Below are 24857 nucleotides of genomic sequence, written 5' to 3' on the forward strand. Positions count from 1 at the left end.
GAGCAGCTGAACAGGTGTACCTAATAAAGTGGTCAGTGAGTGTATATATAGAAATATTAAAAGTGTTTTAGATTGAGCTCAGGCTCAAACAGAATCAGATGAACCATGTGTGCGCTGTATGTTGGGTTGGGTTTTTATAAATTGTGATATAGTTTTGAATGAAGTGCTTCAGTTTGCAAAAGAGCTGAGGTGTTTGATACTTGTATGATTGCGTGAATTGTGTGTAGTGTTTTGACAAAATCGTGCTGAAGCAATTGTAAGAAAAAAACAAAAACAAAACATTAATGTAGCGTGAATACACAGGAGCTGTTGGTCAGATGACAGCTGGGGATGAATGGCACTGAACTACAAGAAGCACTAAAATTCTCTAAATTATGTGTGTCACGCTTTGCATTGACTCAGCTGCCTGTCCGGTCCAAGTCGTTGACATATTCAAAGAAAGACATCATTGCATCGATTGCAGTTGCGTGTGTGTGTGTGTGTGTGTGTGTGTAACTGGGGGTGGAGGCTTTTCTCTCAGCTCTCTGTGCGCACAGACGCAGCTCTGTAACGCGACAGTTCACAAATCAGATTTCAGTGAATTTAACCTAATTTGGACTCTTACTGATGCAGCTCTGACACAACATCACCAAAGACACTGGACTGTGGTAAGTTTGTTTTGTTTTTTTTTTTCGTTTTGTTTTTTTTAATGTGATCGCTGGCTCTGTTGCGTTTTCTGTCCATATTTCCATATTTAACTGTCTCACTGTCCACTGAAGATCAAATACAATGGGTTTTGATAAGTTTGTCTACTTAGTAAAATAATCTCCTCCTGCCGCTGATTTATCAGAAACAGAGGAGCTCAAGTGAAACAGCCTGAATAGTGAATGTATTCAAATAGGAATTTAAATATCACTATCTCAGTTTAAGGATCTTTATGTTCTTTGTCATTTTATTGGTGATCATCTCAGCCACACAATGCAGGACATTGTCCGGTATTGTTTTGTATCGGTGGGATAACTTATGATAACGCCAACAGCACATTCTCTGTTTCTCTCGCACACACGCTGACAAATACACCCTGATATGCAATGCCGTAAAAGCACGAAAAGCATAATTTAGTTCTGGCATATGCGAGATTAACGACATGCAAGTGGGAGGTCCGGCATGACATTTGATCCTGTTGAAACTGTTAGTTTCAATTTAACTCCCGGCGCTGTTCGGAAATATCACACCAAACTCCCTTGAAGAATTATAAAATATTAACAATTCATCAAGCGTATGTACAAGAAAATAAACCAAGAAGCACAAGACGAAAGACATCAAACATAAATAGTCTTCTTGTCAATTCGGCATTATTATAATCCATAAAGATAAATGGATTTTTGATATAAACATCATATTATTGCCGCCTCGGTCGTTGTTGGTGGGCTGCGCTATTTTAATGGAAGATGTAAAGTCACAGGTTTGGTGCTCCACTGCTCAGGAGGCCACGATTTTACTACTGAGAAATCAGTCAGGGAAACAGGCGAGTTCTTTGTTTTTTTGTTTTTTTTTGTTTTTTTTTTTGAAATTCACATTTGCGAACTGGTCTGGTGATGCCAGGTTTCTGGAAAATATGAGGAGAGCAGATGAGGAGCTGGAGAATGAGAGAGTGGTTCCTGAGCGAAATCTGAGGGGGTTCCCTGGTCCAATATTCAGATTTTTCTTTCTTGCGAAATTCTGGATACCTGAACCTCTGCATGAAAAAGATCACTATTAGGTTGAACAGCTCACAGCCAAGTGTCCAGTCTGAGGCCATTACTTCTAATGAGGGGTGGCAAGCAGCGGTGAATGTAATGAGGTAAAGAGTATTTTTTTTTATATTTTATGTCACTTTACACCTCTAATCCACTACATTTTGATGGCAAGAAGTGTACATTTCACTCCACCACATTCATTTTGACACCTTTTAGTCATTAGTTATTTTGCAGTCTTATAATGGATTAAGTCACCTGGCAGTAGGGGAGACTGGGGACAGTTGCAGCATCTTTTGCATTTCCCTCAGTTACTCAGAGACTGTTTGGACTAGAACAACCAAATCTTGATCTGCTGATTACCCATATCATTTAAAGGTAATAACATGACATATTATTTACAATATTTATCTGAAAGAAAGAAGTCAGATGTTGCAACTGACCCCAGCATTGGGGAGAGTTTCATATGGCTGCTTAGTATAACAGAACATCATGTGCTATAGACACATTGGCCTTAACACATGCTAAGGATGTCACAAAAAAAGTCAATAAAAATGTTTAAAACAAATTAAGTTATGATTAATTCATGCAAAAAAAATCTGGACAGTGTGAAAAAAATAGAGCTCATGAAAGAAATTACGTTTATGCCTCCAAAACAAGTTTTATTTCAATAAATGCAGCAGCAGATGCTGATGTGTCCTCTGTCTTCCTGGTGGGGGAAGGGTCTTACTGAGCATGTGCAGTATCATCACTCTAGCATGTATCTGAGGAATAAGACGTGTTGTAACCGACCCCAGTTGTATCTGTCCCCTGTCTACCCTCTGCCTACCTAAAGTAACTGAAAGCTCCACCTTAACCAGCTACAACATTAGTGATTAGTGATCTTATACTTAATCTATCAATAATTTTTAAAAAGCCATATTCCAATTATTTTGATGGGTATCGTAATTCACTGTCAGTGGAAATGATCACTTTTGCATGACAATTTTAATTTTCACAGAAAAATCTAGTAAAATCATCATGATGTGACATTTGTTCGGCTCTGGATCAAACAAACATATTTTCCAAAATGTGGAGAACAAAGTTTGCAGGTCAGGGATCTATCGGCACGACACACATTCTACCTTTATAAAAAAAAATCCTGCATCTTCTGCAATTTCTTCTGCAACTGGCCATTCAATATTATTTCGACTAATTGTGCAACCCTTATGTATATTGTTCTCAAATGATCCATTTGCATAACAAGTACTTTTACTTGTAATACTTCAAGTATATTTTAATGCAAATGCCTTTGTACATTTCCTTAAGTAAATTATTTATACACTCTGGTATTGCTGTTTCTACTTGAAAAAGATTAGATTATTTCTGCCATCACTGTTTGCAAGTACACATTGAATTGTTCTGAAGCATCAGATAAATGTTGAGAAGAACTAGGAGGGAAGACCAAAAATAACATCCTGGATACCCGAATGGTAGATGAAATATGATAAATGCCCTCTAGAGTGGCCTTCACAACTTTTGCCACGCTGCCGGGAAAAGAAAAGAAGGAGATAAAGCGAGGAGAGGAAACGAAGAAATAGAGGGGAAATGAAAAACGGCTGTAAAATGATGAAATAAATTTTGAATATTGACTAAAAACGCCGTACACTCTCTCCTGATAAGAAAGTGTTTGCACCTGTTAGTGAGGTCTTGTTGTTCGAATTAATGGATAACAGACAAATGAAGAAAGTAACCTCTCCTGACCTGTCTTTCTCTTTGTCTTTCTCTCTCTCTCTCTCTCTCTGTCTGTCTGGGGAAAACACTGGAGCTTTTTATTTAATTGGTAAACATCCACTCTAATGTAGCTTTTAAGGCTTTTTACTCTATTCTGTTCATCTGGCCAATTTGGCCTGTAATTACAAGCATTTGTTTGGACTACATGTGTGCTGCACGCTGTGTGGGAAGAGGAGTTAATTGTAGCTAATATTTTGTTTAGAAGACCTGTGAAATCACATGACAACACAACATGAACACACTCAAACATCAGAGTCAGGTTCACTGCCAAGTAGGTTTACACATATTTTTGAGTATTTTTGCCGTGGTGGTGTTTGGCACGAAGAAACGTAGTAAACAGAAAAATATAAAGAACAAGTTCAAGTCAAGATGAACAAATATGATATGGAAAAATATGATGTACTATTTATACAAACATATTTACTTTCCTACACTCTTAGAAATAAGACTTCCAAAAGGGTTCTACCTGAAGGTCTGAGGTTCCACCCAGAACTATTTGCTTCTGAAGAACCCTTTTTTGAAGAAAAGGTTTATCAAGGGTTCTTTGTAAAACTACAGGTTCCATTAAGAACACGTTTCATCCAAAGAACCCTTTTTGGAAGAAAGAGCAACCCTTTTGTTAGGAGTCCCTTGAGGGTTCTTTGCAGCAATATATAAAATGGTTCTTGGTGGGTGTGTGATCTCTAGATAAAACCCTTAGAATATAAAAGGGTTCTTTGTAGAACCCCCTGACTATGTTCTAGACAAAACCCTTGAAGTATACAAGGGTTTTCAGAAGAACCTCCTGGGTGTGTTCTAGATAAAATCCTTGGAATATACAAAGGTTCTCAGAAGAACCCCCTGGGTATGTTCTAGATAAAATCATTGGAATATAAAAAGGTTCTTGGTAGAACCCCCTGCATGTGTTCTAGACAAAATACGTGAAATATACAAGGGTTCTCAGTAGAACCCTCTGGGTGGGTTCTAGATAAAACCCTTTATATATAAAAAAGGTTCTCTGTACAACACCCCAAGTGTATTCTAGATAAAATATGTAGAATATAAAAGGGTTCTTAATAGAACTCTTTGGGTAGGTTCTAGATAAAACATTTTATATATAAATAAATAGAATCCCCAGGGGCTTCTTGTTAAGACCCTTAGAATGGTTTTCTATAGAACTTCTCATGGGGGGGTTCTAGGTGAAACGTTTCACAGATGGTTCTCAGTATAATCCTTTATGTTGGGTTCTTGGTAGAACTTGCTGACAAGTAGAACCTTTATAAAAAGTTATATCAGCAACCAAAAAGGGTTCTCCTATGGTAGCAAGCTGGAGAACACTTTATGGTTCTAGTTAGCACTTTTATTTTTCAGAGTGTAAAATTCCACGTTATGTTCTCTGTGGTTCCGCACACTTTGTTCTTTTTTTTACCTCTAATCCTTCACTCCACTCTAAATGACTCATTTGACTGTGTGTGTGTGTGTGTGTGTGTGTGTGTGAGCTCACCTCTCTGCGTTTATCTATGTGTGTGTGTGTGTGTATGCAAATGTGTGGTGTGTTTAAGGCAAACCACATTCAAAAACCTGCGAACGTGTGTGTGTGTGTGTGTGTGTGTGTGTGTGTGTGTGTGTGTGTGTGTGTGTGTGTTTGCACGTCTCTGTGTGTGTGACGAGCTTGTAGGAGTATTGATCAAACTCAGGCTAATCTGTGAGCTCTTGTCAGTCTTTGTAATGAAAAGCGCAGAGGCAGCGGCGTGGTGGGGATGCAGACCCCGATCCGGCCCCGCGGATCCGTTAATTGAACAGCAGCCGAGGAAGTAGACGCCCCCTGAGGAATAAGACTGATGGATCGCCAATTAGCTGATGGTGTTATCTCTCTTCCACTTACAGTTTCTTGTTATAAAGTGAAAACATTGCTGTCGATCATCTGTCAGCTGAATGATCAGTACATACACATAATTAGTCCACTGTCTTACTGAAAAGGGCATCTGCTGAGGGACAAAATGCTGCTTAATGTTCTGTTGTGTGTGTGTGTGTGTGTGTGGTGCCATGTCTTTGTAAAGGCGGTACTTCTGTGATGTCATGTTTGTGATGCTTTTTCACATAGAAATAACATTTCTAAAACCACATTCAAAGCAATGCACACTGACCTCTACTAGCCTCTTTGTTTTACTCACTAACTGTGAGAAAGATCAATAAATCAAAGTTTATTTATATAGCACCATTTGTGCAAAATTGCAATACAAAGTGCTTAACAATGCAATAAAAAATATGTGGGCTGCAATTAATGATTATTTCTATGAGCTATTCATCTGTTGATTATTTTCTCAATGAATTGATTAGTTGTTTGGTTCATAAAATGTCATAAAATTGTGAAAAATGTTGATCACAGTTTCCCAAAACCAAAGATCACGTCCTCAGATGTCTTGCTTTCTCCACAACCCAAAGACATTCAGTTAACTGTCACAGAGGAATAAAGAAACCAGAAAATATTCACATTTGAGAAGCTGACATCACAAAATTGTTAAATGTTTTCTAAGAAAATTATTAATCAATCAGTCAATGAATAATCAATTAAGCAATTAATTGTTGAAAATAGATGGGAAATGAGAAAACTGGGAATAAAAGACATGGTAGCACATGGAGACCAGTGTAGCACATTAGAGGAGAGTGAATAAAAATAAAATGCTGCCTCCCAGTAGTTCTTTGTCTTTCCCTGAAGAAAACTGAAAGCCTGATGCCAGATGACCTGAATAATCTGGAGGGAGTGTTCATTAAAAGTTACCTTGCGAGGCAGCTGGATTCATGAGATCACAAGTTCAAATTGGAATCCATCTTGCCAGGCTCCAAGTTATCAGTTTGTGTCCACACCAGAGGTGGTGCGAGCCAATCAGTGTTCTCGGACGGACTAGTGGCAGCTACGGGCCTGGTGTTAGGTGCGCCGACAGCGAGAAGCGTCCATGGAAACGACTTGTCTCGAACAAATAATGGCAGCTCCTGAAGAGGTTAGTGTAGACACAGGGAGAGCATCAGTTACATCAAAACTTGAGAGTATTTCTTCATTGAAAGAAAGGTGAAGAACGTCACTGAGGGCTCTAATCGATGGAAGAGATGTTTTTGCTCTTCTTCTGGCCAGCTTTGGCTTTGGTTTGTTGAGTTTATCTGATTGGTATAAGTTAGCCTGTGTCATCTAATCACCTGCCAAGTATCGTTTGAAAGTGCCCGCCCTTTTCCATACAGTTTCTACGGACGCCTTCCCAGATGCTTCTGTGTAATAAACCACCTGGTGTTTCGGGTTACATTAACAGCGTTTCTGACAAGTTTTCAGGCGCTAGTCAACTGAGTGATTTGAACACCAATAAAAGGATCTTAAAATCAATTCTAAAACTGACAGGCAACCAATGAAGGCACTTTAAGACAGGTGAGATCTGTGTGACCTTCTTTGGGTCAATACATGTGTCGCTACATTCTGAATGATCTATAGTTTACGCAGACCAGAAATGTTTTGTAATTTGCAGCTGTTATTTATAACATGATGATGATGATGGTGGTGACAAATGTCATGATCCACATCGGCACACATTCATATTTCTTCCTCCACTGGATTAAACTGGAGGCTTCTCCTTTTGTTTACCTGTTGCCATGGTGAATCATGACATCGGTACTCCACTGATCATGGTTCTCATGCATGTGCTTCGCTCAGGGTGAACATACTTCTGATCAGCTGCTCTGAGAACCGAAAACTCAGAGTTTCCCATCTCAGGCTCAGTCAGCTGAGAGTTCAGGATTAGGCTCAGAGTTTGTTAAACCTGCTTTCTGAGTGTGTTTCAGGCTCCACTGCGTCAATGCTTTGTGTGTGTGTGTGTGTGTTTTAGCGTTAGTAATGCGTGCAGGTGGTGGTCTTTTGTCGTGTAACATCAGATACGGTTTATCAGGCAAGTGTGTGAGAGTTATCACTGTGTAGCAGTTTGAGTAAAAGTTGAGAGATCTCTTTTTTTATGCACACTCCTCCAGGCTCAGTATTAATTGCAGCTCAGTTAAATTAACACTGAAGGCGGAAAAGCACTTAACTGTGACAAAATGTTTGCTAAAATGTTATGCAAATTCATTCTCAATGTCAAAAAAGGTCTCCAAAAGGTACCAACTTTTAATTACCATCGAGAGAGAGTATAAAAGAAACAATGGAAATGGACTAAAATGCACTCATTACTGAAGGTAATAATAATAACTGGCTATTTGAGCAATCGGCATGACTGATATATAAATATTTACGAGGCAGGCATTTGTTTTAATGGTGACCTTGTTGCCTCTCGATCACACCAGCAAGTTGATTGTACTGAGCTGTTGCTCCAATAATTATGATGTTATTATACAGGCATCAATAGAGTTTTCAGCGTGGAGGAAGCAGCTCTTCACCCCTCAGTATGAACCATATAATCATGAAGAGGCCTCTCAACGCACAGTCAACAATACTGTCAGGATAACAGCGCTGACTGCTTTCAGAAAATCCATCTGCTAAAATGTGTTTGTGCTCCTGTATGAGAGGTTTACCTCTACAGTGTGACCTGTTAATGCTCAACATACGCACGGTAGCTCAGCAGGCTTGACATAAGTGGTAGCCACAAGTATGACATGTGACAACAGCTAGCGGCGTATTTATTGCTGAAGTGTTTCTTGCAAAACAGGCAGCTAAGGAGGGACAGCAGCCATTAGTGCTTTGCATAATGTCCAGGGTTGCTACCTGTCCTGTACAATACAGGACAGGTAGGGTTTTTGACCACTGCGGCGCTAAAATGTTTGTCAAGCCATATGCTGAGAGTTTTGGTCTTTTTAGGACAAAAGTGGACATTGTTCACATTTTTGCATGCAAGAAATAAGGTGTTTTGCTGCAACACAGAAGAAACTGTGGATTCAATGAAGAAGCAACATAGCGTACAGTAATAAAACTAAAAGCGAAGTGTGTCAACCAGGTCACTCCTGGGTTAAACATCTCAGTGGCTAATTAACAGGCTAGCATCTACAAATGGGATTGTGCCTGCTGTCGGTCTGCCTGTGTGACCTCCCTACCTGTCCACTCACCTCTCGTTGAAAATGAGCTGAAAAGCCCTTAATGCATAAAGTTCAGTTCATGGTGTGTCCAGTGTCGGTGGTGTGGAGGGTCTTTGTGGCAAGTGTGGACCTCTGCAGAGGGGAATAAATACGAAACTACGCAGAGGCCTCTGCTAACAACGCTGTCATTTCCGAGTCTATGATTGGCTAGTGGTTGCTATCTTAGTTGGTTACTAGGGAAGTATTCTATTTGTGCAAACTGACAAACTGACAGGTGATGGGCGGCATGCATGGACTGACCACGCCATTCACGCTGCCGCTTACCAGAAATTGCGTTACCTCTGCAGAGAGAATAATCCTGCTGTGAACTCCACCAAACCAAAACAGTTTAATTAAAAGTATTAAATCAGAATCACAGGTAAGCTGTCTGTCACTCAACGTCATTGTTGCCCTGGTTGTGGAGACTCCAACTCCAACAAATACCTTTAGTCAATCAGTCTCAGTGGGAATGAATACAAGGAAAACTCTGCAGTTTGCTGTATTTTCTGTCACCAATGGTGGACTCTGAACAAGTACAAGGGCAGAAGCCCAGAGTTTATTTATTTTGGCAGATCAAACATTTTGCAGAATTTCTATGATCTAATGTCTGAATTGTTAATGTAACTGATCCAACTGTGCTTTTCTCTTTATATCTTTTATATTAATGTTCAGAGTAGCAGAGGACTTTAAATGCATTAAAAAGTTGCCAGAATGCAGGGAATAAAATGCCCGATACTCAAAATCTCGTGGGAGTACACCCCAAGACCCCCCTGTTTGATTTGTGTCCACTATTGATCCGTTCATTGTGTTCAAACATTGCCATTGTCATCTTCCAGTGGTGCTTTGGAGTTACGAGTAAGAAAGAGCAGGCCGTGGAAGTAGTGTATTCTACAATGTCATGCACAGTGAGTGTTTAGAACATAATGAACATATGAATCAATGGTGAAGAAATTGATTTTCATCTATGGCGTCCAGTGATGTCAATACAGGCACACTTAGCTTTTACAGAGTGATAAGCAAGCACACTGTGAGCACACATACACACAGAGTGAGTTTTGAGACGAGAAAATAACAGTTGAAGTGTTAAGTTGTCGAACTTAAGTAGAGCATTCGTATCTTTCCTGCCTGAATTGGGTTGTCATTTTGTCAAAATTTAACCCACAGTCAGTGGTGGAATAATTATGCAGATCCTTTACTTTAGCAAAAGGTCACGACACCCTGGATAATTATCGTCCCACTCTTTCAATCCAGCCTGAAGTCATTTTCAAACGTTTGCTCTTGCGGTGTGAGCCGTACAGTCCGTGATTTGATAGTTTGGCCAGTGAGATGTAAGAAGAATGCCGTTGCCTTCATTATGTATTCACTCTTGCTTTAGCTCTGCTTTAGTGTCCGCTAACTCCTGAAAAAAATCTGTTGCTAAATGTTTCACTATGTTTACTAGCAAGTCTCTCACTTTGGTGTTGGGCAGGTAGTTTACAACCAGTTTACCTGAGCTTCCACTCTTTTTGTGGTGCAGCTTTAAGGTCATGTAATCTTGTTTAGCAGAATTCTAGAGCATAAGCTGTCCTTTGAAAATGTGAGACATCCATTAGATCGGCTGTTAGCTTAAATTTTTCCCTCCTACACCTTCAGAAACACCCACATTGTACAGATTGTTCTCTTTAGTGTCATTTTTCTGAAGAATAACAACTCCCACTCTGTCTGCTCCCTTTTTAACCAGTTTTGTAATTTAGTGTGATGCTAGTTTTCTTAGTATTTTAGGTTTAGCTTTGGTTATGCAAGACTAACTAAAAGGAGGGAGTCACTGGAGTATACACCGATCAGGCATAACATTATGACCACTGACAGGTAAAGTTAGTAACACTGATTATCTCTTCATCATGGCACCTGTTAGTGGGTGGGATATATTAGGCAGCAAGTGAACATTCTGTCCTTAAAGTTGATGTGTTAGAAGCAAGAAAAATGGTCAAGTGTAAGAATTTGAGTGAGTTTGACAAGGGCCAACGTGTGATGGCCAGACGACTGGGTCAGAGTGTCTCCAAAACTGCAGCTCTTGTTGGGTGTTCCCAGTCTGCAGTGGTCAGTATCTAGTCAGTACCAAAAGTGTTCCAAGGAAGGAACAGTGGAGAACCGGCGACAGGGTCATGGGCAGCCGAGGCTCACTGATACACATGGGGAGCAAAGGCTGGCCCGTGTGGTCCGATCCAACAGACGAGCTACTATTGCTCAAAATTCTCAAGAAGTTAATGCTGGTTCTGATAGAAAGGTGCTGGACAAACAAGTCCAGTCCACGGAGGCCCCAACTCACAACTTACAGAACTTAAAGGATCTGCTGCTAACATCTTGGTGCCAGATACCACAGCACACCTTCAGGGGTCTAGTGGAGTCCATGCCTCGACGGGTCAGGGCTGTTTTGACAGCAATAGGGGGACCAATACAATATTGGGCAGGCGGTCATAATGTTATGCCTGATCGGTGTATGTATATGAACAGGTTTAACCAAGACTGTAGAACTTTTTGTCTTATCTAAATGGCGTAATACTTGAGGCTGTATGGATTATTTCTAACCCTGGCAAAAAAGCAGAATGTTCTCACTGGATGGGAGTTTACTGCAACTGGTCAAATGTTTTATTGGTATTTATTGAAAGATACTGTCATGAGAGTAGCATAGTAATATATAGTATTAGTATTATAAGGAACTACATAGAGTATACAAAGATTGTGCCTGTTCAGTCCAATGAGAGTTGCATGCTTGATGCATGAGCCAAAAGTTCTGATTTACTTCCTGGTTGTACGGTCCAATGAATATGCACAGTGGTGTTTCCTCCCTTGTCTCTGTCCACAAGTTCCTGATTGGCCCATAGACTTGACATTGTGATGAGGTCACAGGTTTTTAAATGGCCTTAATGAAACTTTCAAAAACATAAAAACACAATGAAACAAACATTCATAAGAGAAAGTACCATAACTGGCCTTGTTTGCAGTTCAAGGTGTCCTGGCAATAGTTTTACAGACGTCTCTCATAGTGGTGGTCAATGGGTGAAAATGCTTTTTGGACTGGTGGGGAATTTTGAGTGAAAATGTAGACACTCAAAATGTTTAAGATTCAACATAGTCTACATATGTCATCATTACCCGAATTAACAGGCAGGTCATTTCCAGGCAGTGCAACAATCTGTAAACACCACATTGACCTTATAACATCAGCACTGATTTGGAGTCATGCTTGTGTTTAACTGGCAAATACTTGTGAAATGAAGGGCTTAGACGTTGCCAGCTACTTAATAATTAAACTCCACTTCAAAATCATGATGTAAAAGTCTTTGTCTGACTTATCCCATTGTTTACAAGCCTTCAAACACACTCAAAAAAAGAATTCTTTGAATGAACCTTTTCCACAATATTAAATGTCTCTCTTTTAGCACTATTCTGTTAATTAGGACAGATTAATCTTATTTACTATGGTTGGATTTTACTTAATTTACGCACAGTAGTGTTTCCTGAAGAGAAGAGAAAGTGCCATAACTGGCCTTGTTTGCAGTTCGAGGTGTCCTGTCAATTGTTTTACAGGTGTCTCTTTTATAATGGTGGCGTATGGGTGAAAACGTTTTTAGGGCTGGTGGGGATTTTTTTGCCGCATACAGCGATTGGCCACTGGGAAAAAATGGTGGCAAGGCTGAGCAGCAATGTCCTGTCTAGTTCTATTATAAGTCTATGTTGTATCCCTTTTAGACTCTTTGATTTTTTTAAGAGACTTTGTAAAATAAATCCATAACGATGAATCCAACACTGAATATCTTCTGTGATTATCCATTTCAGTGTTGAAAGTCACTGTCTGTCGACGAATCAGAAGCTGTGTTCCTGACTTCTTGTGCCAGTCCTGAGAAAACGTAGCAAAATGGTTATCTGAACAGAAACGGTGCTGTGTTGAGCATCTTATATTGTAGTTAAGCGCACTGCACTGCAACGGCATTTCAATGAAGCAGTGACGCACCCATCAAATGAGAGGAAACACATCTCAAATCCGATTGCACGCCGTCAGATGTCGTTAAATCTGGAAAATGGTGCACACGGTTTTAAGACTGCACGTGCCACTGATCTCAAACACATTGCCCAACGGAGTAATGTAAGATTGACCCTACAAAATAAAACTTTCGATGGTGACCTCAACCCTGTTATTACACGACTGCAGTATTACAGTAATGTGGTTATCATCATAGCCCTATATACTGATACTGTAGATTTAGATTTTTGATGAGAGTAAACTGTTTAACTGACTTCAATCCTTAAATACTAAAATCCTAGATGTTCAGAGGGAACAATCTGCATACGCACCAGACATATATCACACACATGTACATTCACATATAGCGTTCAGTAAATGTCAGTGTTCCCTTTGTATGCGAATGTAAAGCACTGGCTCTTCAATCAGCATTTATTGTGCGCCTCTTGTTTGTCTCTTTCATCTGCTCTGTGCAGAGCCCTGCGGGCCTTGTCTTGACCTCTTGATCGCCATAGCAACATTTCGCCCTGGTAGGTTTTCTTAGGGCCGACCATAGAACAGCAGACAAAAGAGGTGATGCCTTCTGGGAGGACAGATTGTCTGTCTGTTTTCATTGTGCGTGTCAGAGATTAGAATGGCAGGTCGTCGTGCTGCACAACCTGGAAATCAGGAGCACATCACAAAGAGTGTTTGTGTGATTATGTGAGCTCTCTGATGTGTGAAGTCTTCCACAGGAGATTTAGCAACAAATGTTTTGCTCTACAGTTTTTTGTAAAAAGCCGTCTAATGTAACTGTAATCACATGATTTATAGAAAGATGTAAATGTCTTGCTCTCTGTGTGTTAAAGGTGGTAATCCCCCCCTCAATATTATACTTGAATACAGGTCTTTTTGTGATAAACCTGTATCTCTTTCTGCTAGGTTTATATTGCTATGATTTATGATCCACGGAGATCTATACCTTGCTTTGCATCTTTAGATTTATCATGTGCAGATTGTATTTTCTTATGCTTGTCTTTTCTTATTTATTTTCTTAATGTTACAATGATGTTTTAATGTTTTTTTTCTGTATTTTCATTGCAAACATGTTGTTTAACATATAGTTTTCAATTCAGTTTATGGTATATAAATATGAATGTTAAAAAAGAATTAACTTTAGCTATGAATAGGCAGTGTATACTCAAACATATAGTTTTTATATGATTTTTAAATAATTTCTATTCATAAATTGTAGTAATAAAATAATGTATATCAGTTAGGGCTAGGCAATATATTCATTTTATATCAATATCGTTATAAGAGACTAGATATTGAAAGATTGCATTATAGAAAAGTGATATAATTATCTAAACTTACCAGACTTTCCAGCTGTTTTTTTTTTATTTGCCTCTATTCTCTCAGTCATTTTACTGACCATTTCGTCCAGCCCTGATATCAGTTGTATTCTCATGAATTGAACATCCCACATATCACTGTACTAGTCAAAAGGTTGGATTAGAATAGTATTTACACAGATAACACAGTCCAAAGAGTCATATATAATGCATGATAAGGTTATGAACCTTTTAGAGGGATTCCAGTGATATGCACAAACAAATATCTGTGGGCTGTTCACCTTTAAACGTATGAAGCATGAATGAAAGGATTAATTCATTCATCTGCTATACAAGATTCTATCAACCTTGTTAGTATATTTTCTGTGTCTGGATCACACAGTTTATACAAAGCGGTGGGCCGTTTGATACAGAGTGTGAAAACTGCATGCTGCGTGTTGCAACCACCTTCACTCTGTGATAATAGTGATTCATTCTGAGTACTTTCTATAGAGTACTTACATGAAAAGGGATGGTTAAATTGGCTGTAGTGCTCCACTACAGTTGACTTTGATTGGAATATTAGTTAATGTTTGAAGGAAATGTACCTGGTTGTCAAACGTCATATTTTTCCTTGATCTAAATTAATTTCAGGATTTAAAAGCTCAAAACACTCCTATATCACTGAATCAATATGGCGGTTTGAAATGCTCAGGCAGCGCTTTGAGTTTGAGACACTCGGATGAACTCAATTAAATTGTGGGCAGGATATCCATCCAATAAATGAGACCCGACTGAAACTAAGTACATCTATGCGGTAAAATTTCATTGAGATAGTCCAACCAATTTTTATCAAATACAGCTAAAATAAAAAATAAATTCTTTAACTCCAAATATGTTTTTATCAAAAGCAGCTAAAATAAAATAACTACACAACTTAATGAAATGTATTTGTTCAACTCAAACTAATTTAATAAAGTGAAAATGAAATAACGTAAAACTCTTTTTCATTTGATCCCGCATTAAGACACACAAGAAAAAACCTGTGTGACGTGTTTTTTATTTGACTGAAAATGCTCAGGAATTAGCTCACTTTATTACACGACTTTGTTAAATACTCGATTCTGATTGGTCAATCACAGCATCCTCTGGTCTGTTATTTCTCTATAACAGACCATTGCTGACGACACAGTTTTGATCATAGGATCAATAGAATCTTAAAATTAGTATTTTGTGTCAAATCTTTTTTTTTTTTTTTCTGGAGGTAAGTACCTGTATAATAAGCAGGATAATGTACAGTGATCAGGTAATAATTGTGAAATAAACCCCTTAAGGATGATTCAAGACTCATCGGGGTCCTGCATCATCCTGTCGGGCTTTATTTCACAATAATAACATATACATTGTCAGTAGTCAGTTAGATGGTCAAAACTGGCCATCCTTAACATTATTTACATTTCAGACTGAGCAGGTAATGAACGCAACAAAAACTCACCAAAACACCAACAGAAAATGTATCTGCCGAAAATGTCACAAGAACAAGTACATTATAGGTAGTTCCATACTGAATTGTTTGCATGGCCACATTCATAATCCTGCAGAAGCAGACTAGGGACTTGTGGCACAACTTTACCTACTTCTAAGGTGCGTAGAAAAAAGAGAAAATAAAGCAGTAAAAAAAGGTAATATTTTTTTACCATTACACCCGGTTTCATAGTGAGATTTAGCAGTGATGTTTGCCAAAATACAACAGACAAAACCCTACCAAATTGCTTCACCTGATAAAACTAATATTCTATATTTACTAGATTATGTGAGTGTGTGTGCTCATATATTTTTAAGGATTAAGCAGCTCTGGTCATCTCACGCCTGCACAGCGTATACTGTCCTCTGGCATTTACAGATAGTAATTGAGGCCCTGACCTCTGCTAGAAAGAAAATATATATACTGTATATCTCACAGGAAAAATGGAGGATTCATGTGCATCAAGATTTCATTTTCTTCCTTAGCTGACCTTTAAAGATATCAGATTTCTACTTTGTTCCATTTATGTTTGCTGTGATATTAGAATATATACTGCATGAGGGGGAAAAATATAAAAATCACACTTGTAACTGAACTGTAACTGAATTAATTGTATAATATTCCCTGATGTTTGTTGATGTTATTTTTCCTTCAAAATTCCTGCCTTTATCCTGCAGCACTCTAAATGATTCTGCCTTCCTCTTTTCCCTCTTCTCATCATCCTCACATCCACATTAATGTATTTAAGTCAAGGTTATTTTTTTCTCCATAGGTCAGTGCATTTTGTCCTTAACAGAACACCAATTATTGGCTATTGCTGTGAGGGATGAGGGTGTGCCTGTGTGCGGCGCCGTGGTTATTAAGAAGCCACGATGGCTTCATAAACAAGTCTTGCACTAATGGAACTAAATGTGTTGTGTTTTTGTTCCGGTGCAGGCTTGTTTTTGTTGTGACGGAAGGAGTAATGTTACGCTGATTAGTAGTTTAGTATTCCACGAGCCACTTGTCTGAGATTGGACCAAACTTTTAAAATCATGCACTCACACTGTGGTAGTTTTTAAACAGACATTTTGATAAATGCACATATTTACATTTTTGCTGTGAGTTTGTAAAGATCTGTTATAACTGGTTATAATATTATGTACTTTGTGCAATATTTTATGTATGTATTATAGCAGCTACACAGAACTTTCATTTAAATAATTTAAATAAAACATCAAAAATTTAATTCTGCTTCCTTTGAACTGGTTGAGCTACTCACTTAAACTTTGCCTCAGAAAATGTAAATATAGCACTGTAAAAAAAAATGATATGGAAATTTAGTGCAATCAACTAATCTTTTCTCTTGGAACATAAATATACAGGTTTTATTGATTGTTATTATTTATTTTAAGTTCATTAAGCTCAGAATTTTGTAGTATTTGTTTTCTTTGTGTCTCTTAGTATTTTGTGTATGAATACTTTATTGCGGAAACAACAACAACCTATTTTTGTAGGCCAGTCTGGAAGTCAGCATCACTCTGGTTCCCTCCATTAAATTCCAGTGGGATTTTTCCATTGGATTATGGATTAGTGCAGAAAACAAACTCTGAGGCAAACAAAAGTTTATGATACGTGTTTCATTCAGCTCAATAAACTTAACAAACAAACACCACTTGATTACACACATGATCTTTGAAGTTTAAAGGCAATGGCCAGAAGTTAAAGCTAACACTAGGCTATAAATGTACTACACCACGGTCACTTGACTCATCATCACCCCCACTGAGTGACTAGTGTTCGGTGTGAAGACGATTAATGTCCCCAACAACTAATGTAGTCTCATTTAGTCATGTCGCAGAACAAAACATGAGAGGGACAGTTCACTTCAAAATCAAAAATACTTATTTTTCCTCTGGCCTGTAGTGCTATTTATCCATTTAAATAGTTTTGGTGTGAGTGTCCAAGTTTTGGAGGTATCTGCCGCAGAAATGTAGCGTCTTACAGTGTCTCTTTCCAAAAAACTCATGTCCCGTTTACTCAAGATAATCCACAGAATCTGTGAGCAGTTTCATGTAGGAAAGTAGTTCCAGTAGATTCTGCTGTAGAGAGAAAGTAGTTCCTGAATGAAACTGCTCACAACACAGTTTGTGGATTCACTGTCCCTGTAAGCAGGTGTTAACCAAAGACCTTATTTCAGACAAATAATGAAAAACCCATTCAAAAAACCCTACTGACATTAAGACAAGGGAACTAGAAAGTTTCTGGGTTTTAGGACTCATTCTTGTAGCACTTTTTGCACAGATAGAAAAATATCAATCTCCTCATCTAAATCTTGGGTATAAAGTGTATTTCTGAAAATGTCAAAATACCACTGCAAAGCACTTTAGATTGTCTTTGTGTATGAAATAAGCTAAATTAACAAGCTTTTCTTTTCCTTTCAGACCACTTGACATGTCACTGACGGGATCTTACCCACTTCTGTTGCCTCATTTTCCTTAACGCCTCCATGGAGCTCATCCAGGCCTCTCAGCTGCCTCTGGAGGCTCCTACAGCTACGTCCATTCCTCACTCCAGTTTCCTGCTCCTCTCCACTCCTTCTGAGCTGCTCCTCAACTCCGCCCCGAGTGACGGCTCCTTCCTCTTAAACACCACCCACCAGAACTCCACCACAGCTGCACCTGGACCGCTTCCCGGCCTGGCAGGAATCTTCATCCCTCTTATCTATGGGGTCGTGTGTGTTGTTGGCCTCGTGGGCAACACTCTGGTCATCCACGTTATTGTCAACTACACCAAGAACGAGTCTGTCACCAACATCTACATCCTCAACTTAGCCATTGCGGACGAGCTCTTCATGCTGGGCCTGCCCTTCTTGGCGGTGCAGAACGCTCTGCTCTCTTGGCCGTTTGGCTCCCTGATGTGCCGTGTGGTCATGACAGTGGACGCCATCAACCAGTTCACCAGCATCTTCTGCTTGACTGTGATGTCAGTGGACCGCTACCTGGCCGTGGTGCACCCCATCCGCTCCTTCTGGTGGCGGCGCCCCCGCGTAGCCAAGGCCATCAGTGCCACGGTTTGGGCGGGGTCCTTCGTGGTGGTGCTGCCGGTGGTGGTGTTTGCAGATGTGCTGAAGGACGACGGGAACTGCAGCATCGTGTGGCCCGAGCCGGCAGAAGTGTGGAAGACGTCTTTTATCGTGTACACTTGCACCGTGGGCTTCTTCTGCCCCCTGCTGGTCATCTGCTTGTGCTACCTGCTGATCGTCATCAAGGTAGAGCATTTACAGTATTACATGCACACATCTTTTGTTTAAGTGTAACTTAAATATTTTTCAACCTGGATCCTATCTTACTATTTGTAGTTTGAAGAAATTCCCTCAAAGCGTTTGAGATATCGCATTTCCAATGGGACAACCCAAAAACGTAATGCCCCTGTCCAGAACTGTCGCTAGCGTGGATCCATAAAAATGATTTTTCAAGGTTTTTCAAAAGTTCTGAATGTGAACACGCTCACCAAAACTCACCAAAAACATTTTGGCTTGTCTTTCTCCTGAGAAGCAGCGTGTGCAGCCAGAATATTTTCACACCTAGTGCAGCGAATTAAGAGTTTATTTTGACTAAGAAACCAGAGTTAGTGATTGTTGGAGCAGTGGAAAGACAAGCCAAGACATTTTAGGTGAGTTTTATTTTGTTTCTGTCGAGTTTGTTGACCCAGAATCCAAAAGTAAAAGTTAAGCTTAGTGAGTAGATGTTTCCTGCCGAAATGTCTTCAACCTGAAGTTTGTATGTAGACCTAAAAAGACTTCTACTTTTTAAAAAAATCTTATTTAGCATTTTTCTAGTCTTTTGTGTTAATGATTCCACCAGGAGAGTTTCATGCCCATCGAAGCTCTACGAACGCTCCAGCTGAGTCATGCCTTCCGGAAAAATAAATTGTACTTTTATTTCCAAAACCAACCATGCCCTAAATGAATTCTCCCACTTCACAATTACTTTGCAATACATTATTTTTAGTCAAAGATGTTGCAAAAAAATTCACCAAGAAATCCCTCCAAATACAGCTTTCATCACAAACTGCAGAATCACATCGGCACACACTAACAGCCTTTATAATTGGACGTTCTCTGTTGATATTGCTAATGATGCTGGAGGGCACTTGTAGTGAAGCAATATTTGCACAGAACTAATTGGAGAAGCACGCTATGTGCCAGAGTTAATATGTTATGATTCTCTGGGAAGAAAAAAGAGAAATTCTCCACAAACAACATAGGACAAAAACTGCTACAACCCTTTTATTACCCTCAGAAACACACTTTCACTTTTTAAAGCATAAAGTTGCATTGATGTTCTCAATTAAAAAATGTGTTGCTCTACAACTCCTTTTAATTTTTAAAGATCCCAAATCACAAAAAAAAAACAATTTTTTTTTTATCACTAACCAGTGGCAATATCTTACCATGCAGATAGCGTTCTATGTATGTATGTGTTAAGTCATATCTTTTCTATATTTCATGTCATAAATGGTATGTTATAGTTCATATGATAAACGAAAAAAGTAGGAAAGGCGGCATGATACACAGGGTTAACAAGGTAAACAGGTTTCTTTGTTCTATTTATTCTCAAGTACTGAAAAATTACAAAAACCACGAAGTATTTTTCCAGGAATAATGTCGTTCTTGCTCTAGATAATCCACTGACATCACTGTCAATATTTTCAATAAAGACTATTTCTCAGGTACAAAGTTTGTATTGTGATAGCAGCAGAAATCTCAGGCAGACAAAATGGCAAGATATTAATTGAGATTTTTTATTTTTATTTTGGTGAGCTCACCCTTCACCAGTGAGCATTTAAAGCCTTTAGAAACTCAAATCCACAATAAGTATGTCATTTAAGGTCTCGTACATAGTAGCAAAATGTAAATAGCTTTAGAAATTAATTTTAATCCAAATTTATCATTCCTCATTTAAGATTTTGTTCATTTTCCTAAATCAAGCGTGCATGTGCTCTAATATTTATTATGAATATTAGACAATTAATTCCATGTGCCATTCATAAAGAAGTCGCTGATTTATTTTGTGTAAAACAACTTTTTTTGATGGGAAAGTGAAGCTGCTGTCTTTACTTTCTCTAGTCACCAACACTGCTTCGAAAAACCAGTCATTTTACCCCAGAGGATTTTTGTTAAGTGGATATTTTTTAAGATGACAAAAAATATGTTGCTGCTGACCCTCTGCTGTTTTTAGAACTAGATTTTCTAATAATTCTGACATATTTTCACGTCGATCTTTTTGGCTGCCTAATGAGAGACTAAATCTTGATATCATATATGCATTTTTACTCTTTAAAACTACTTTTCCAGCAGCTTTAAATAAGAGGTAATTGTTCTTTATCTTTTCTGTCAAAGGTGCGCAGTGTTGGAAAACGGGCGCAGGCTACGTCCTCCCGGCGCAGGAAGTCAGAGCGTAAAATCACCAGGATGGTGGTGGTCGTGGTGGCAGTGTTTGTCCTTTGCTGGCTACCATTCTACGCTCTGAATATCGTCAACCTCCTGATGGTCCTGCCTGGGGACTTCAGAGGGCTCTACTATTTTGTCGTTGTGCTGTCATATGCCAACAGCTGCGCCAACCCCATTCTGTACGGATTTCTGTCTGACAACTTCAAGAGAGGCTTCAGGAAGGCCCTGTGTGGCGCTTCACGCAGAGTGAAGAACACCGGCACCGAGGTACAGCGACCAACGGAGGAGTGGGGTGGCATCGTGCTTCAAGCACAAAAAAGTGAAGGAGTCATCAACATCCAGAGGAAAGATTGTGGGGAAAAAGAAGAAGAGGAGGAAATCAATGGAATAGAGGGAGCCATACAAATGAGCGAAATGTGCAAAACGTCACAAAATGGAAACCACAGTGGAGTAACGGAGGGCTCAAGGACACAGGTGGCGCAGAGGGGGAAGGATGAGCCGGAGCACTCCGGTCATAGTGCCAAACGTGGAGAACTGGCTGGGAAAAGCCCAGTCTCTGATCCTGCTGAGGAAGTGTCCTCTATGGCCAGTAAAAGTAGAAACGGCAGGCCACAACCTGAAGAACTCCCAGACAAACATTCTGTGCTTGAAATCAGCTATCTGTGACAGATGCTGACATGTTCTCACTGGATCTTGGTACATGCCATTTAAAGTGTCCTCTCAGATATTTGCAATGGCTGTAAATATTATAAACGAATATTGATAACATATTACAGGCTCAGTGTTACACGTGCAAATTGCTGAAGTTGGGGTCTGATCTGTTTTTCATGGTGGAATTACCAATCTGCCTGATATAACAGTCTGCAAATATCAATGCAATTGTTTCTACCATGGTATGAGAATGTAAAAATAATGTAACGTTTACAAAAGCAGCCATAATGTTAACCAAGCAAAACTTGGATGGTGGAAAGAGGGATTTTAAATATCTAAAGAACGATGCCTGGGAAAATGTAAGTATTATGAAATACAGTATGCAGGTGTTATTAAAAAAAATAGTGTAAGACATGCAGAAGCAGTTTTTTGTTTGCTCTTGATGTTTTTGTTTCAATTTCTCACTCTTGATTTCGAGAGTGAGACTTTTTTTCCTTAGGGACTCCCTAAAAACTCGACAGTATTTCACCCGACTGCGGTGCCTCACACATATGCAAATGCAGGCAAGTGACCGTTTCAACCGGACGCGAATAACGGATGTAAATTTGTGGCCATGTCCCTTAATTTGCATGTGCGTGACTGAGCCCTCACACAGTGAGTGAGTGCTGCATGCCCGATGTGTGTGTGACTGTGACTGGACCTCCCTGCAGATTTTACTTGATGTTGATAAATTCTCAAAATGAACACTGTGACATTTTACTGGAAATACACCAATCAGGCATAACATTACGACCACCTGCCCAATACTGTGTTGGTCCCACTTTTGCTGCCAAAACAGCCCTGACCCATCGAGGCATGGACTCCACTAGACCACTGAAGGTGTGCTGTGGTATCTGGCACCAACATGTTAGCAGCAGATCCTTTAAGTCCTGTAAGTTGCGAGGTGGGGGATCCATGGATCAGACTTGTTTGTCCAGCACATTCCACAGATGCTCAATTGGACTGAGATCTGGGGACCTTGGAGGCCATGTCAATGCCTCAAACTCATTGTTGTGCTCCTCAAACCATTCCTGAAGCATTTTTGCTTTGTGGCACGGCGCATTATCCTGCTGAAAGAGGCCACAGCCATTAGCGAATACCATTTCCATGAAAGGGTGTACATGGTCTGCAACAATGCTTAGGTAGGTGGTATGTGTCAAAGTAACATCCACATGGATTACAGGACCCAGGGTTTCCCAGCAGAACATTGCTCAAAGCATCACACTGCCTCCGCCGGCTTGCCTTCTTCCCATAGTCCATCCTGGTGCCATGTGTTCCCCAGGTAAGCGACACACACGCACCCAGCCATCCGTGTGATGTAAAAGAAAATGTGATTCATCAGACCAGGCCACCTTCTTCCATTGCTCACTGGTCCAGTTTTGATACTCACATTTTCAGCAGTGCACGGGTCAGCATGGACACCCTGACTGGTCTGCAGCTATGCGGCTCCATACACAACAAACTGTGATGCACTGTGTACTGTCTATCAGAACCAGCATTAACTTCTTCAGAAATTTGAGCAACAGTAGCTCGTCTGTTGAATCGAACCACACGGGCCAGCCTTCGCCCCCCATGTGTATCAGTGAGCCATGGCCGCCCATGACCCTGTCGCCAGTTCTCCACTGTTCCTTCCTTGGACCACTTTTGATAGATACTGACCACTGCAGACCGGGAACACCCAAGAGCTGCAGTTTTGGAGACGCTCTGACCCAGTCATCTAGCCATCACAATTTGGCCCTTGTCAAACTCGCTCAAATCCTTACACTTGACCATTTTTCTTGCTTCTAACACATCAACTTTGAGGACAAAATGTTCACATGCTGCCTAATATATCCCACCCACTAACAGGTGCCATGATGAAGAGATAATCAGTGTTATTCACTTCACCTGTCAGTGGTCATAATGTTATGCCTGATTGGTGTATGTACAAATAAATAGTGGTAAAATATATTGTCATTAAGATGGACCAGGCAAAATGTTTTTAGGGAGTCCCTTTTTCCAAACTGGCATGGTATGGTCTTAAACTGTCAAAAGCCCAGATTTTAAATTAAAAAAGTTAGCAAAGATTGACGTAAGCCTGTATATTTGAGAGGTGGGGGCTTCAGTGACTATGTGATCTCAGTGATCTACTACGTCAGAGATCATAAGTCTAATATGTTTATTTATTACTGTCATGTTTTAAAAAAAAACAAAGATCTTGTTGTGAAATGGCTAATGCACTGTATGAATCATATCCCAGTGGGAGATAACACAGCTTAATGACGCATTGTGAAATGCAAAATGTCAAATATACTTACTTTTAATTTTTACTGCTTTGACTTTTGAAAACGGCCCAAAAACAGTCTGTTGTTTAGTGCTTTTGTTGAGTTGTTGTGTAACAGCATCTGCACTGTGCGAACCTGGAGCTCACTCGCTGGATTTCTTTTCTCACTTTTAGGTTAAAACTGACAATAACTTGCTTTAACGTACTACACGAGATGTGCAATATCAACACATTAAAATAGAGCCAGACTAGACTGGTTTCAAGAAGAAGCAGCTTTAAAGTCTATTTTCAGTGTTAGTTAATCAACATTTCACCAAAACTGAAACATGACTGAGAAAACTACACACCTTGTGTAGAACACAATTTTGTTTTTATTACTTTTTAAATCCTCTTAAATTATGAAGGAAACGCGTAGAAGTAAAGAAAGTAAGACAATGAATGATTTAAAAAAAACACATAAGATAGATATGTATCCCTGAAGCATAAGATAAACAAATTTTAACTTTTGTCACCTTTGAACACCCATGTTAAGTGTCATTTTTATGAAGGTTTCTCTGCTTCATACCTGTTGTTATATACTATGTTGATACAGTCAATGTAAACAAAACTGGTAGGTCATGATGGTTTGAAACAGTAGGGGTGTGTTTTGCTGTGTATTGTGAATTTTATATTTCAATGTCTCACAGATTTATCTTAAACCCCAGATTGTCAGTTTATACAACCACAATTCCAAAAAAGTTGGGACGCTGTGTAAAACAGAATAAAAACAGAATGCACTTGCAAATACTATTCAACTGAATATGGTGCAAAGAAAAGATACCCGATGTTCAAACTAATCATTCAGCTGCAACAAAAGACTGAGAAATCTGCGTAAACCTCAAAATACACCTGTTACGAACATTTCACAGGTGATAGTATTGTGATTGGGTATGAAAGGGGCATCCTTAGTTGTTCACAAGCACGAGTTCATGAGCAACATATGGCGTCATCCAGACGTCTTTTTCGGAGATATCGCTGCTTATTTCAGCAAGACAACGCTGAGAAACATTCTGCATGTGTGGCTTCATAATACAGTTC

At 39.4% G+C, this 24857-nt stretch overlaps 1 protein-coding gene across 1 annotated transcript; it reads left to right on the plus strand.

The window, feature by feature from the left end:
- The first annotated feature begins 470 nt into the window (after positions 1 to 470).
- On the plus strand, positions 471 to 22908 carry sst3b (somatostatin receptor 3b). Its single transcript, XM_084714804.1, has 3 exons — positions 471 to 647; positions 17817 to 18643; positions 20777 to 22908. The coding sequence occupies exons 2-3, from the start codon at positions 17882 to 17884 to the stop codon at positions 21491 to 21493; spliced, it is 1479 nt and encodes a 492-aa protein (XP_084570930.1). The 5' UTR covers positions 471 to 647; positions 17817 to 17881; the 3' UTR covers positions 21494 to 22908.
- Positions 22909 to 24857: the final 1949 nt, after the last annotated feature.

This window comes from Lutjanus erythropterus, chromosome 3, assembly GCF_056507025.1.
Source record: "Lutjanus erythropterus isolate fLutEry1 chromosome 3, fLutEry1.hap2, whole genome shotgun sequence".
NCBI classification, from domain to species: Eukaryota; Metazoa; Chordata; class Actinopteri; order Lutjaniformes; family Lutjanidae; genus Lutjanus; species Lutjanus erythropterus.